The sequence below is a fragment of the Lactuca saligna genome, chromosome 2, assembly GCF_052625555.1.
Source record: "Lactuca saligna cultivar CGN05327 chromosome 2, ASM5262555v1, whole genome shotgun sequence".
NCBI lineage: Eukaryota > Viridiplantae > Streptophyta > Magnoliopsida > Asterales > Asteraceae > Lactuca > Lactuca saligna.
The window spans coordinates 181,523,149-181,539,518 of NC_136418.1; the positions used below are offsets into that span (position 1 = coordinate 181,523,149).

The 16,370-nt window shown below is 34.0% G+C and overlaps 1 protein-coding gene across 2 annotated transcripts; it reads left to right on the forward strand.

Moving 5' to 3' along the window:
• The first annotated feature begins 11,294 nt into the window (after nucleotides 1-11,294).
• On the forward strand, nucleotides 11,295-14,951 carry LOC145028409 (Nucleic acid-binding, OB-fold-like protein). 2 transcript variants are annotated; one of them, XM_078977094.1, is made up of 12 exons: nucleotides 11,295-11,448; nucleotides 12,516-12,599; nucleotides 12,753-12,923; nucleotides 13,054-13,119; nucleotides 13,275-13,340; nucleotides 13,480-13,608; nucleotides 13,691-13,851; nucleotides 13,964-14,054; nucleotides 14,207-14,275; nucleotides 14,378-14,469; nucleotides 14,558-14,621; nucleotides 14,693-14,951. In XM_078977094.1, the coding sequence occupies exons 1-12, from the start codon at nucleotides 11,365-11,367 to the stop codon at nucleotides 14,795-14,797; spliced, it is 1,182 nt and encodes a 393-aa protein (XP_078833220.1). In that variant the 5' UTR covers nucleotides 11,295-11,364; the 3' UTR covers nucleotides 14,798-14,951. The 2 variants fall into 2 exon arrangements, with proteins under 2 accessions (XP_078833220.1, XP_078833221.1); XM_078977095.1 differs by having other exon boundaries at nucleotides 13,697-13,851.
• Nucleotides 14,952-16,370: the final 1,419 nt, after the last annotated feature.

Sequence of the window (16,370 nt, forward strand, 5' to 3'; positions counted from 1 at the left end):
GCAGTGCCAGGTGAGTTGTCCTCACTATACTAAAGGGTCGAAGGCACCAATGTCGGCCCATTGGATATGTTATCCAAGCAGTTGGTAGTATGTTGAGTATGAGTTAGTGTTGGTTGCTAGTTATTATGCCAATTTGGTAGATTTGTAGGACTACCTGTATTATTATGTGATTATCTGTATGCGCATTAGTTGTGTTATATGTCGATATATTATGTGTGTTGGGTTGAGGTTATGCTGCTTCGTGTGATAGCCAACAGACCCTAGTGTATTCCAAATACGAACCGAGGGTCGGGCAGGGCATGCTAGACTCATACTGAGGACTCGGGAGCATTCCAGATTCGAGCTGAGGGCCAGATGGGGCATGCCAGACTCGTACTGTAGGCTCGGGAGCATTCCATATATGAGTTGAGGGTCGGGTGGGGCATACCAGACTTGTATTATGGGCTTGATGGCAATCCAGATGTGAGATGTGGGCCCGAAAGGCAGTCCAGACTCATACTGTGGGCCCAAGGGTAATCCAGTATGTAAATTTGTGGACCTAGTACATGTTGTTATTTGTATATGTGTTATGTGCAGTGTATCGGTATTTTGGGGGAACTCACTAAGCTTCGGGCTTACAGTTTCAGTTTTTGTTTCAGGTACATCAGATGATCGCGGGAAGGAAAAGGTGTGATCGTACAGCTCCTCATATTTGTGTTGTGTTTCTGGGATACTATGATATTATATTATTTTGAAAACAAGCTGAGGGTCAGGTGAGGTATACCAGACTCGTACTATAGGCTCGGTGGCAATCTATATGTGACCTGAGGGTCCGAAAGGCAGTTCAGATTCACAATGTGGGCCCAGGGGTAATAGTCTGTAAAGTTTTGGACCCATTACATGTTGTTATTTGTATATGTGTTATGTGAAATGTATCAGTATTTTAGGGGAACTCACTGTAACGCCCGTAGATCCGGGCTAGTCGATTTAGAGATAATAGGGGTCAAAAAAGACTTTTTGACAAAAGATTATTTAGAATAAATAATCTTAACCAAGATTTAGAATATGTCTCAAGGGTTCCGTACATGTAAATAGCACCGAAATTCGAGTTATAACGAAGACGTTATGACTCGTTGAAGTTTAGCGACGGAACCGGCACGACACCGCTAATACGTAAATAGTGAATTTATGATAGAGTGACTTTTAGCCTTAGTAATCTAAATGAAAGTCGTAGAATATGTTAACCTGAGAAAGTCCATAAAAAGAACGCCCAAATCTGACTTCATATGAAGAAGTTATGATTTTTCGAAGTTTTGGCTTAGCGGTGTACAACCCGAAGTTCGAGTATTAGATTGAGCGGTTTTTAGCCGACATAACCTAAATGAGAATCGAAGATCTCATTATTATTAGCGTAACGATAAAAATACAGATGAAATGGACATCGGATGAAGAAGTTATGAGATTTTAACTGACCAATCATGTCCCAGCCTGTTAAAAATATAACTTTAAAAATAAAGTCAAAATTAGTTGACGGAGTCTAAACGAAAGTTGTAGAGTACGTCTCCACCTACGTGTGGATATAAATAACGTAAAAAACGAAGTTCGTATGAATGAGTTGCAAATTATATTAGCATATTTACGTATTCAAATAAAGTATAAATCATATATACGTATACATATATATATATATATATATATATATATATATATATACACATATGTATATATCATTAGAAAAGTATCGACGATGTGGTCATTATAAGACTGATATTGAGTTCTTTAAACATTAGTTTAGTACAAATATCATTAAATCCATTTAAAATAGTATTATAGAGGGGTGTTTAGTTGTTTATATAATTAAAGGTAATTAAATTATTATGGAGGGTAATTTTTGAAAATTCAATTAGTATAAATAAGAGCCTTGGGCTCTCATATTTCTTGCATCATTCTCTTGATTCAAGAGTCTTTTTCTCCTTATCCCCCGATCATTTCAGTCTCTCATGATTCAACTTCTCTTTCTATAGTTTTTAGTATAGTAAGGTAAGCGCTTAAGCGTTGCACGAATCTTTCTTAGAAAGATTCAACGACGAAGTTCTGCCCCTACAGAGCCCGACTCCTAGCTAAAATCCCCTTGTAAGTAAGTTATACTTACCCGATTTTAATATAGCTTATATTTAAAATTAATATTGTCATTATGAACTTATAATAAATATTTGAACTATTATTATGACTTATATAAGTGTCGTTATAATATCTTTTTAACTACTCGCGGTACGAAGAATCTGGTTTAAAGGGTCGCATAAGGTTGTTGGATTTCAGAAGTGCTAATGGTAATAATACTAGGTTTCGTTGAAGGAAATTATTTTAAAGTAAACGAAGCGCTGTCTGAGTACCGAATCACCACCTTCTCAAGTCAGTGCATGGTCCCTTTCATCTTACACATAGATATGAAGTATTTAATATATATATATATATATATATATATATATATATATATATACGTGTTGTGAGTGCATAGTTACTTTCATCTTACACATAGATATGAAGTATTTTATATAAATTGCGTGCTATGTGTGCATATTATGTAAATACTTGTTGTCTATGCTGGATGGACGATTTTATACATGTTTTAAATGATTTAAACAGTATATGTATTTTATATCTACGATAATGTCGGGGTAAAACATGTGTAGATGTAATAGATGGAATATGAGTTTGATGATGAGTTGAGAGGTGTTATGGACGACGAGGTGAGGGTGAGAGGTGGACGATGTGAGAAGCCTTTCCCAAATGATGGCCCCGTCATTCTGCAGAGTATGGATGACAACCACAGACTATTCTAGACAGTCCAGTGGAACACTAGCAGGCTCGCAACCTGTAGGTGTTGTGAACGATGTGTTCACCCGGTGTACTCTAAACCCTGACGTCCATGCAGACTTGGTGCCTAAACCTTGGTGATCATGCAGACTTGATGCCTAAACCTTGGTGATCATGCAGACTTGATACCTAAACCTTAGAGATCATGCAAACTTGATGCCTAAACCTTGGTGACTATGCAGACTTAGTGCCTAAGCCCTGACGACAATGCAGACTTAGTGCCCGTTGTGTAAACCGTGACAACGATGGACTTCGTGTCGATTCCTTAGGAAGATCATTAGGAATGAATGAACGATGAATAGTTGATTCTTAGGGTAGATCCTTAAGACTAACGGAGATAATGGGGAGGGGTAATTGGGTTGATTGTTTGATTGTTTAAACATAATAATTATATTATTGTGGGTTGAAAACCCTATGTACTCACCAGGTTTCCCAACCTGACCCACTCAGTTTATTTATATCACAGGTGTCGATATGAAGTGACATTACACTAAGAGATTAAGGAAATATAGATCACTAGTGTAAATGAATGTAAGTTCTGTTCATGCTTATGTTTCTGTATTGACGATGACATCCCAAATGTTTTAAAATGAATAAAATATGTTTCTTCGGAAATGCTTTGATAACGTATTTATCGTGTTTTTTTGGGAATAAATTCCACAACGTTTTTATTAAAAGAGGTACTCTGATTTTTATAAAGCATAAACAAAATCGGTCTTTTCTGGCCGAGAAAATGGGGATGTCACACTCACTAAGCTTCGGGCTTACAGTTTCAGTTTTTGTTTTAGGTACATCAGATGATCGCGGGAAGGCAAAGACGTGATCGTACAATTCCTTATATTTGTGTTGTGTGTTCTGGGATACTCTGATATTACACTATTTTGAAAACAAGTTTTGTAATAATTAATGGTTTTAAATGTTTTGGAAAAGTTTAAATTTGGCATGATTTATTATGGGTGTTATACTATAATTCTTTTATGGTTATGAAAGGCCTGAACTAACACCATTATCGATACCCTTCGGCTCTAAAGTGAAAACTGAACCCTTATATCCCACAACCTACCTTACCCACATCCAAAAATGGTCTAAACGTTTCTCCTTTAAAGCGTCAAAACCTTTTCATATCCGAATCATGGCCCACGAGCCTTGAATCACAAAACGATTTGAAACAGGATGTTACACGAATGCGTGATTCTACCCTAAGCCAACAACCAAACAAGGAATATGAAATAAGGCTAAATCAAACATTTTCAGGCTATAGAATCTTAGTCATATATAACTATATTCCACACACTAAGAAACTACAGTAATGATTTCAATTTCATTTAACATAAAATAAGTCCTCCTAGGCTATCAAACATCATATATCAGACAATTTTATCATGCAACTCCTAAAGATCCCTAGCCTATAACTAGCATGCAGTTCTATCATAATCATCAATAACAGTAACAATGTGAGTAACCTGGGGTAAACTTTCTTGCTCCGGTTGATCGTACACATCTCGTCCTTCCTTGGTTACTTTTGAAAACAATTTTGAAAATCATTTGAAAATAATTTTTAAATCAATTTTTAAAACCTTACAGATCCATAGTTTAAGTCTGGTGGTCGTCTAATTCGCTCAAACCATGGCTCTGATACCAACTTGTAACGTCCCAAAAATCAAAGTAAAAATTTCATTTTTAAAATCCAACCAAAACCCATAATTGTTTCCAAAACATTCTTTTCAAAAGTAATAATCACAAATCAGAGTATCCCAAAAATCCAATATCTTAAAAGTGGAAGAATATGCACAATCGCGCCTTTGCTTTGCCCCGATCATCTGAAGTACCCGAAACATAAAACTGAAAATTGTAAGCCAAAGCTTAGCGAGTTCTTCAAAGTACCACATACAACCAAACAAATATACATATCACATGTTGAGTCCACAACCTCCAAATTTGATTACCCTGGCCCACAACCTCCCAGTTGCATTGCCACACATTTATCATATTGGGTCTACCACCTCCCAACTAGATTATCCTAGCCCACAACCTCCCTGTTGGATTGCCTCCGATTTGTTGACTTACAACACGAAGCAGTACAGCCTTAACCCAACTATCCTATGTTGACATAAGCAACAGATAAACATATAACAAACAAAAATATAATCACGCAGATTTAGCAGATCAATATTACATAGTAACGTCCTATATACTAGGATACATAGCCTAATGGACCGACATTGGTGCCTTCGACCCACACGCATAGTGAGAAAAACTCACCTCACAGTTTGAAAAGATAAATGAGCAGGTCAAAGCTAAAATTGTCAACTTTATAGATCACCTATATAGAAAATAATAACCTAGACTCAATTTAAAACTCAAAATACCCAAAATACCCCTAGTTTAAACTTGCTAAAGGTCAAAGAACTAGAGTCAACTCATATTGAATATGCCCAGCATACTCAGCATGTACACACGACGTACTCACAATCCAAATACATGAGCTTAAGAGAGTATACGTAGCGTACCCAGAAGTACGCCCAACATACTCTGATGTCATCCATTCCTTCTAAAAAGAGCTTAATACGTTAAGTCCTTTCTTCCAAAGCCCATATATAATCCCAAACAGTGTTCTAAATCATGAAGTTCCCAACTTTATGATCTCTCATGGCTATTAAGGGTCCAAATCTTAAAACTCTAACCTCTTAACCCATTTAGACACCTTAACCTTTGCATGAAAGGACTATAAGGGCCAAAATTACATTTTTATCACTTTAGACACTCTAAAACGTCCAAAAGGACAAATCCGTTGGTTTAAAGTAGCTTATACTCAAATGGACCAAGATTATGGGGCCAAAATAAACATAAACTCAAGGATAACAAGATCTAGACAAAAAGCACATCAAGACCAAAACTTTATACATTCGAATGTTGCTTGAGGGCAAGAAACTTCTGGATCCAAGAGATCTTGAGCTTCTAAGGTGAATCCGATTCCTTCTTCCTCCTTCAAGAATACCAACACCACACTCTAAGGATTAAAATGGTCATAAATGTGGATTAGGGTTTGCAAGGCACGAAATGCGACTGGAGGATGATGGGGGAAGAATCTTGGAGAGTTAATGATGCTTAAATATAAGGTCCAAACCCTAAAAATTAGGGTTTGGCCTTCGGCCGCGTACACCTAGTGTTCAAAGAGTATGCCCAATGTATCAGGCAAAGGCAAAATTTTCACTTAATGCTCTTTGGGACCAATTTTGCAAATAAAATTCATACTAGGTCATAAATGGAAAATACTTGGAAAACGAGGCGTTGCACTTAGCTTTTTATATAACAACATCAAGCCCTTCAATGACAAGTATGAAACTGAATTGATAAAGAGGATCACTTTGACGGACCCCTATTTGCATGGAGAATTCCTTTATGGGAGAACCATTAACAAGAATGGGGGTTCTACCCGAACCAAGGATGCCATGAATCCACTTCCTCCATCTATTACCAAAATTCATTTAAAGCAAAACCGATTCAATTTATTTACATGAAATGGAATCAAATGCCTTATTGCGATCCACTTTGAATATCATCATCTTTTTTTTTCTTATCCCAATAATATAGCTCCTTAATAATGATTAATGAATAGGCCATAAAGAATATTCTGACCTTCTACATATGTTGATTGTTAACAACTCACAACAGAGGCAATCACCTTATATATTCTTATAACAAGAAGTTTGGAGATGACTTTTGAATAACACCTCATGAGACTAATGGGCTTGTAATTCTTAAAAGAAACAAGATCTCGCATTTTCGGGATAAGGGAGATGAAAAACGAATCAAACTCACTTATGATGCAATCCATAAATTCAAAGTATTTAATAGCTTCAATGAAGTCCAAATGAATCACATTCCATAATTCTTTAATGGATTTAAATGAAAAGCCATCGTAACCATGTGCCTTGTCACCAACACAACTCCAAGCTAAATTTTTGATTTCCAAGGAGGAGAAATTCCCATCTAGAAACTATGTCACATGAATCCAACTTCTTAAAGCTATCATTTTGAATAGTGATTTGGGGATCATTTTTTTATTTTTTCCGAGAAAAATCAAAATACTATGTTTTTTAATATTATTCGGCTCAGTATCACAATTCCTATTGATGTCAAGGCCATTAATACATCTTTTTTTTTTTTCCGCTTATGATCCCATGAAAGAATGAAGAGTTCTCATTCCCCTCAATCGGCCATTTCAATCTAACCGTCTATTTGAAGTCAATATTGCAAAGGTGTTCCACTTCAAGAATATGTTTTTTATATTGAGTTATACATTCTATTTCTTGTGTGGAAAGATAAACATTTTCAGCCTTATCTTCCAAATCCTTGATTTATTTTTCAAGTTGTTCACCTCTTCAGTTTCTTTTTTCATGAAATTACCTCTCCAAGCTTTGATTGCACTATAAAAACATACATTCTATCTTCTGGACACCCAACTTCATTGAAATCTTCCATGAACATGCAAATACAATTCAACGAGTTTTTAAGACCTATAAGATCATTCCAAGTTTGGTTCCGATCATTTTCATTACTAAGTGCATAAACATTAACAATATCCAAAGGAACATTGATGTCTGACCATGAACATGTGATAGCAATGAAATTCGTATTCTTGATCGCCTGCATTTTTTTTTCAATATCATAAAATCCCGAATGCAAAAAAGACTGCCTGATCTACCTGAAGCTTCAACTACCACATAATCTAAGTTGTCGGAATCCCCCATAAAATTGAAATCAATATTTTTAATATTTGTCGTATTTTTTAGATACTAATGAAATTAATTTGAAACTCTTTTTTTAACTAGTTTAACATTCTCTATCTTCTTAAGGTTGCCTATGCCAGCACCCTTCATGTTATAGGACAGCTAATTCATTTGTCAATTATGCTATTACCTTTCACCCAAAAACCTGATTTCTCACTAACTTACTAGCTCCATTCATCTCAAATTTAGATATAGCTGGACTATTACAATTACACGAGAATGATCTACACCTTCGACTAGTTGGAAAAGGATGAGAGCCATTTTACGTGTTTGCTCTGGACCTATGCGAGTTTAGGAGCACGCCATGTATTTTAGCTTAATCGATGCCATTTTAGGTATTGGTGTATAAAAGGAGCGATTTGTCTTAGTATAATATATATGGTTTACCTTAGAGTTTTGGGGGGACTAATTTAAGTATGGAATTGAGTTACTCACTTCTAGATCATTACTTCCCGTGGGATCGCTATCAACAGGAAGTGTCCAGTAGGCATATGACCTGGAGATTTTGAACTATCATTGGAATCGGGGATCACGTGCACCGTCTCCTCCTAAATTCTTTAACCAGATAAAGATGTAGAATCTTCCATGACGTGACTCTTTAATTCTCATTGGCACTGACACCATCATTAGTTACACCATTGACCAAATCCTCATGCCTTAATAGAAAATGAAAAATTTCCACCTGATTATCTTCGATTTCTTCATTGAATGTATCTGAGGTACCTTCAGGCTCTAATAAGATTCAACTTCATCTATTCGTGGTTTAAACCTATAACAATCCTCTTACTCCTTAATCCACAATGTGAATGTTTTTCCATTATATGTACCCTTACAACATTGGATAATTTGTTTTGTTATGTTCACCAACATACACATACGACCACTAGATAAGCCAGAAGTGTTAGACTGACATTCAAAGTGTACTATAATCCAGTCTAATAAGTGCAAACACACTTGGGTCCCATGTTGAATATAGATCCCAATTATGCGTACCCAAGTCATACATTGGTTTGGAATAAAAGATTCAAACCATGGTTTAAGCCACTCGAACCACTTTTTACAACATTATCTACTATCAATTATAAATTCTTTGGCTTTAAAGGTGTCTCCGAAATCAAGTATCAGGTTCAAGCCTCCAACATATCTAACATTACGAATCTGAAAACCTTATGCTCTAAGAAATGAAGTTACCATCTAAAGCATTTCAAACTCTTTCAATTCTCCAATCAAACAACTTTTCAACCATGTATATGCTTTGTCGAGGAACCTATTGGGAATGATAAATGTTATTCCTCGTGAATATTGTGTTTTTGATTAATGGAGTTATATCATGACACCATATTTGCATATGAAACCTTAACTCTTTGTTAGAAGTCCATCTGATAGTGATTAATTTTTTGATTTTGAACCTCGGATGAAGGCCCCACGGAGTTAAGGTTACTAGAGGGGTTGTAATTAGTAAGATATCTTTTCCGATTGAATCTAACAATGTTAGCGTTTAATACTTGATGTCCAAGTCTGATATAAGATGTTTTACTTTGAATCTATATAACATTTTGCACCTTTAAGGCTGTGTTTAACGCACCACAACTAGCTTTTTTTTCGTGTTTTTTTAAGTTGTCATGTTTGACAAACCAAAAAGTAGCTTAAAAGCTAGTTTACAAGTTAACTTTTTAAAAAGCTACTTATACTAGCTTTTTAGGAGCTTTTTAAAAATATTCCAAATAAACCCCTTAGTTAATTATAAAAACACATTCTTTTAAATGTCTTTTCATGTCATTTCATATTTTTCAGGTAGTTTTATCAAACGTTATTTTTTATTAGCTAGATTTTCAGCTATTAGCTAGCTTTTTATTTAACAGCTAACTTTTCAGCTATCAACTAGCTTTTCAGTCAATAGCTAGCTTTTCTGCTTATATACCAAATATAACCAAAGTATCTCATGAAAGCAAAGTTTGACCAAATCTATCCCTATTCTTAGCGATTTACACGTCAACGAGGCACCCCAAATTCTAAAATCTTTTCCTCAAATCTACTCCTGACATTCCTTCTAGTATGTTCAACACATAGTATGTGTTTTGTAATATCTTTGAGTCTTTCGTGGTTGTTGGATCGTTCCTTTTTTTTTAATGCAAATCCTTTTCTTCTTCTTCTACTATTGTCTACTCTAATCCATCCATCTTGAGCATAATCTTCATGAACTCCGCATAGGCACTAAAATTTCCATGGTAATCTCTAAAAATTCCTGCGACCTTTCTTCTCCCATTCTCTCTCTCTCTCTCTCTCTCTCTCTCTCTCTCTTTCCATCTATCTCTCTCTCTCTACATCTTTGCTAACATTTGGTCATTGTAGTGAATATACTTAAATGTAAAATATGGATGCAACAACAATGCATGATAACATAATCACTGAATTGAACTCAGAAGGTAATATTTTATACATAAGTTCTTGATTTTTTTTGAAAGAAAAACAGAGAAAAAGAAAGAAACAAAAAAAGTTGTGCTCTCAAGTTATCAAAGAGAGAGATGGAGGGAGTAAAAGAAAACTGAACGAAAGATTATCTTGATTTTTCTTCAAATATTTTCTTCTAATTTTGTAGTGAAAAAATAAATTCCATCATAGCAAATATATATATATATATATATATATATATATATATATATATATATATATATATATATATATATATATATATATATATATATATAAGTTTTTAGTCTTAATTAGACTGTAAACGAACTGAGCAAACAAAAACACATGCTTGTTAATCTTCGTTTGTTTAGGTTAGCCAAACAAACAAATGAATGTAGATATATAAAAGAACAAATTTTTGTTTTGTTCATGTTCGTTTGTTTTACAAATTACAATGTTCCTAACTTCCTATTCATTCGTGAACATATTTAACGAAAATAAACGAACAAAGATAAACAAACACAACTGAACGTATAATATAGTAAGGGAAATCTGCAGAAAAAATCTTAAACTTTTGTGAAAAGTTTCAATAAAACCCTAAAAGTTTTTTTTAAACACAAAAGTCCCGATTATTTAACATTTTGCCCAAATTAACGATAAAATCTTTTTTTATATTTGAACAACAAATGCCAGATTGTATAATTTTTCAAAATAATGAAAATTTTCTATTAAAAATATAACTTTTAGGACTTTATTGAAACTTTTCCAAAAAGTTTGAAACTTTTTTTTGTAGATTTTCTAATATAGTAATGTAATAAAAAAATTGAATATATATAAACATAAATAAACTTATAGGAACAAATATAAACGAATAATATAAACGAATGTTGACGAAAATAAATGAATGAACGAGACAATTGTTTTTGTTGTTTGTTTAACTAAACAAACGAAAATTTATATTTATATTTGTCTATTTAATAAATAAACAAAGATAAACAAAATTTCCGTTGAACGTTTTGTTGGTTTACGGCCTTATTCATAGTTGGCCTTATTCATAGTTATCTTTATTTCATTAAAAAAAAAACATTATTAGCTTACTTTCAATTTTGAAAACACAAATTTTTTTTTTAGAAAACTCAAGAACGTTATGAGGTAAGCCTGTAACTTTAAGGACTAAGAAGCGACAAGGCCCGTAAAAAAAGTTGCCCAAGCCCGTGAAATAATACAGAGCCCTAAAACTTATAGAATCAAACCGAAGTAGAAAGTGGAAACGCAGGTGAGGAAGTAATCCCAATTCTCAACAATGGCGTCTGGTAGCGAAGGCGTAGCTTTGGAAAGAAAGCAAAAAATCGTATCGGCTCTCTGTAAATCCCGATCTCTGGACCCTGTAAGTTTCAATCCAGCTTTCTATATGCATTGATTCAGTTCAGTAAAATCATATCTGATTTTAGTTTTTGCCGCTTGAGTAGTCGAACTTCATTATCGATTTTGATAATCATCGTTCTAAGTATTTGATTGGTTATTCTTATAAGGTTTTCTTGCATTCAGTTGATGAACTTACGTATGTTGTTTAGCTATTCCAATCTTCACCAAACGCGCGCAAATAATCTACGTACATTTTTACCTTAAACAGTTGCATCGGCATATTTTAATACTAATCATAGCGATCGCATTTGTTTAGCTGTCTCTTTATGATATGTAGTTCAGCAATTCTATGTTCTTCTACTAGTATTTTTTTAGCTCAGTCAAGCTGTATCTGATTTGAAGTTTCGCTCCTTTGAGATTGATTACGATACTTGATAAGTAATTCTTTAAGCATTTGCTTGATTACTTGCATATTGTGTTTAGTTTATGAACTTATGTGTCGCAAAGTAACCGGTGCCACCAGTGCCATTGATTAGTAGCTTTATCTCACCATTGTGAGTTTCTTTATGATATGCAATTAGTTCATTATATGTTTCTCTATGGCTCTATAGTATGTTTCAGTTTCTCCATGACCATTTTATGTCATAATATGAAATTGAGTTATTTCTTTTGGGTTTCAGTTTCTTTGTTATGGTTTATAATGAATACAAGATCCCAACTATGTTGTAGTTATGTAGTTTTCTCAATTTCGTCTCGTTGACTTCAATTTGCCTTTCAATTTGCTGATTATAAAATGATGTTCTTTAGGAAAACCCATAAGGGAAACTGTTTCGACTTTTGGTGCTTTTACATTGCGGAAGTTTAGGTTGCAAAATAACAACTCACAAGATACAAAACACAAATAGAACAGGGAATATAAACAGGTTCAGGCATAGAAGTATAGAACTTGGGTTAGTTTGAAGCAATGAGCTTAATTCTATCTTGTATAATGTAGTCAGATTTCTAAATAGGAGTGCTTTACAAACTTTTTGTTTTTGCATTATGCAATACTGATGGTATCCTGAACCTTCTTCAACTTCTTTTACACAGGAAAAATTCTTGGATGATGTGAAGAATGACCTTAAAAGCTTGAGTCTTAACATCGTGAAGGCTGCTCTTGAGAACAATGTGGATGTAAGTTGATACTGGTTTTGACTTTTGAGGATGTGATATTACATTCATCTGCTAAAAGCAAATCTTCATAGGAAACATGATACTTTTGTTTGGCATGGTTGGTTGTGACTTATAAAAAGAACATTTACATTTTATTACTCACCTTTTTGGCAGTTCAACAAGTGGGTGACCTTTGCTGAAAACTTCCCATCAGATCCTGAGGCATGTCTGAAGGGCTTAAGCCAATTAAATGAATACTTAACTGAGAAATCTGTTCTTGTGGGTGGTGGATCCACTCCTTCTGAAGCTGATATAATTGTTTTTTCAACTGTTCATCCATATGTGGTATGTAATATTTATCTTTTATGCTAGCTCATAACTTCTAATTTCTTTTTATCAACAAAAACTGTTAGTTTTTTTTAACTTTTTTTTTTGTTTGTTAAGCTTGATTTGCTCTTACACAAAATATTTTCAGATTAGTCTTGCGGTTTCAGACAAGAATAAACTGCCACATCTTATGAGATGGATGGATTATATTCAGGTAATGTTATTTCTATCACATAATTACAACCTACTTTAGGTCATTTCCAATCTTATGTATTAATGTATTATACTGTTTTGTTTTGTTTTTCCATCTTTTTAGAGCAATGTACCCAATGTTGTTTGAACTAATTCATCCTCTGATTGATGTTGCAGAATAAGCATGACTTAAGAGAGCTATTTGAGTGGATTTTGGTAGAGAAGGCCCCATTCGATCCTCCCGTGAGTAGAATCTTCAATCTTTATAGATTTCAAATGCAAGAAATCACACAACATACTTTCACTTATTTGTTTATTATAACATCCTACATTCATTTCTTACCAGTTAAGTTCTGAAAACTTTTTTTTTTTTAAATTTCAGTTGGCAAAAGTGACAGCAAAGGTGGAAGGCGAGTCAAGTACAAAGAAGGCTGAGTCAAGCACAAAAACAGCCGAGTCAAATACAAAAGCATCAAGTTCAAAAGCTGAAGCCCAGAAAAAATCTGATGGGGTATGCATCTATTTACTAGAAGAAAATAATATTGAAAAAAAAGAAAGTGAATAAATACACTTACATGAGTTTTTCTTTGAAGCCGAAGAAACAAACAGAAACAGCCACAGAGAAGAAGAAATTGCCTGAAAAGGCAGCAGCAGCAGCAGATGAGAAAGAGAAAGAAAACGAATTAAGTGTGAGTTTATTGAAAATACAGGTTGGACTCATTCGTAAAGCCTCCAAACATCCCTCAGCTGACAGGTTATAACAAATTAATCCTTTATTTCATTATCTCCTCCAATCATGTATCATAACGTTTTCATTTCGACTTTTTTTTTTTTTTTTTTTTTTTTTTTGGAATTTGATGATTCAGTTTATTGGTGGAGGAGATAGATGTTGGGGAGAGTAAATGCAGGCAGGTGGTTAGTGGTTTAGCAAAGTTTTGCACTCCAGAAGAGTTAACGGTATTAATAAATAAATAAATAAATAATAATAATAATAATACCCATTTTCTCCAATTTTCAATTATTATTATTATTATTATTATTATTATTATTATTATTATTATTATTATTATATGTAGTGTGAGTTGTGTTGATGATATTTGAGTTTGCAGAATCGTCTTGTGGCATTAATTACAAATGTGAAACCTGGAAAGTTAAGAGATGTGGTTTCAGAAGGACTGGTTAGCTAAGCTATTATTATTATATGTTAAAATTTAAAGCTAGTGTTATCTTCATCGTCATGTAATTTGTAAAGTACAATTAATTGTTATCTTCCATTCCAGGTGCTATGTGCTTCAAATGCAGACCATACAGTCGTGGAGCCTTTGGTTGTCCCCCAAGGGGCTAAAATCGGGGAATGTGTCACATTTTCCGGGTATTTTGTTACTTTTCCAATATTAATTATTACCCTTGTTATGCATGCATGCATGCTTGCTTGATTATATAATAATATAAAACACCAGGCACGAAGGGAAGCCAGAAGATGTTTTGAACCCTAAGAAGAAACAACTTGACAAGATAACACCGGTAATTGCACCTTCTTATTATTATTATCATCACTTACTTGATGAAGTAACATGAATTGTTGTTGGGTGCAGAATCTTTTCACAGATGAGAAGGGTGTGGCTACATTCAAAGGAGCCCCGTTTATGACATCTGCTGGCCCATGCACATCTTCCATACCCAAAGCCACTATCAAATGATGATGATGATGTGTGTAATTGGTATTTTTCTCACATATGCTATTAGCTATCCGGTACTTGGTTGTATAAACTATATGTATGCATGATGAACAACCCAAAGTTTTGAGTTTTGACCTTGGCTTGCTTCCTTATTGATATGTTTATTATTATTCAACACGGAACACCTACTTTTTTACTTTTGAGGGAGGTATAGGATAAAGCAACACCATATAAAGTCCTACACGGAAACAAGAGTGATGATTAGTTTGAGCAAAATATATAATCTTTAAGCTGGGGTGGATTTTTTTTTTTTTTTTTGTATAAACTAGAAATGTTTGTTAAATTTGAAGAGCATTAGCGAGCAACATTTCATCATTTTCACCATTTGTTGAATTACGCCTCGGCCTACTATACACAGTGTGAAATTGTATTACCACTGCGTTTATTGTAGGGGTGAGCAAAAACCGAACCGACTAAAGAAAAACCGATAAAACCGCAATAAACCGCAACCGAAAAACCGAAACCGATGCAAAAACCAATGGTGCGGATTTAATTTTTGCAAAAACCGAAGGTCAACGGTGCGGTGCGGTTTCTATCCTAAAAACCGGTCCATCAAAACCGAACCGCACCGCAAACGTGTATAGTAATAAATCAATCAATGTATATTATATAAATTCTATTTAAAATAGTTATAAACGATAATATATTTATTTTGTGTTTGTATAAAACTATATGGGGTGCAAAAGAAATGTTTTATTGTTAGCCAAACATATTAATCGATTACATGTAATAAGCTTGTAACAAATTAAGTCAAAATCAACCAACCTTCAATCATTAATTAGTTTGTGAGAGTGGTCACAAGTTGTATTTTAAGCGACTTACAATTTTTGATTATGTAATTTTGTTTTGAGCTGAAAATGAATGTATTAAAAAAAACAGCACAATACAAGCTTATATGCACATGGTTTTCAGTTCTTACAGTTTTAAAAAACCGCACAAAAAACATAAAAAAAAACTGCTCCAAATTCTTAATACGGTTTAAAAACCGAAACCGCACCGATACAAACCGAAAAACCGAACCATTGTAAAACCGCACCAAACGGTTTTAAGAATGCAAAAACCGCACCATGCGGTTTGCGGTTTGGTTTGGTCTGAAAACCGCACCAAACCGCACCATGCTCACTCCTAGTTTATTGATCTCCATTTGACGAAGATTTGAGCCTTACTTTGTTGGCTCCTTGTAGTTGTTTTGTGGTTGTACCGTTTGGGTGATACTACCCCATAAAGAATTCTCATCTACGTAGTTGATGTGATTTGAATCTTCATTTACATCAACCAATGCATGAGCCAAAGTTATCTATTTCCTCTTTGCTCCATATACATACCATTTTGAGAGATGGAGAAAGTTAGAATATGATAGAAAATATAAAAGAGTAAGAGAGTTGAACGAATAATGTTTGAATGTGGTGAAAAATGAATAAGAATGTTGGTATTTATACTAGACAATGGAAGGTTTAAAATTCTAAAATTAAAAAAGGTTAGATTTTGAAAATGGGATTTTTTTTTTTTGAAAAATGGTGTGTTTTTTGACATT

Coding starts and splice junctions, on each gene's coding strand:
- LOC145028409 (XM_078977094.1), top strand. CDS start 11,365: ATGGCGTCTGGTAGCGAAGGCGTAGCTTTGGAAAGAAAGCAAAAAATC. Junction 12,600..12,752: donor CTCTTGAGAACAATGTGGAT/GTAAGTTGATAC, acceptor CCTTTTTGGCAG/TTCAACAAGTGGGTGACCTT. Junction 14,622..14,692: donor AACTTGACAAGATAACACCG/GTAATTGCACCT, acceptor TGTTGGGTGCAG/AATCTTTTCACAGATGAGAA.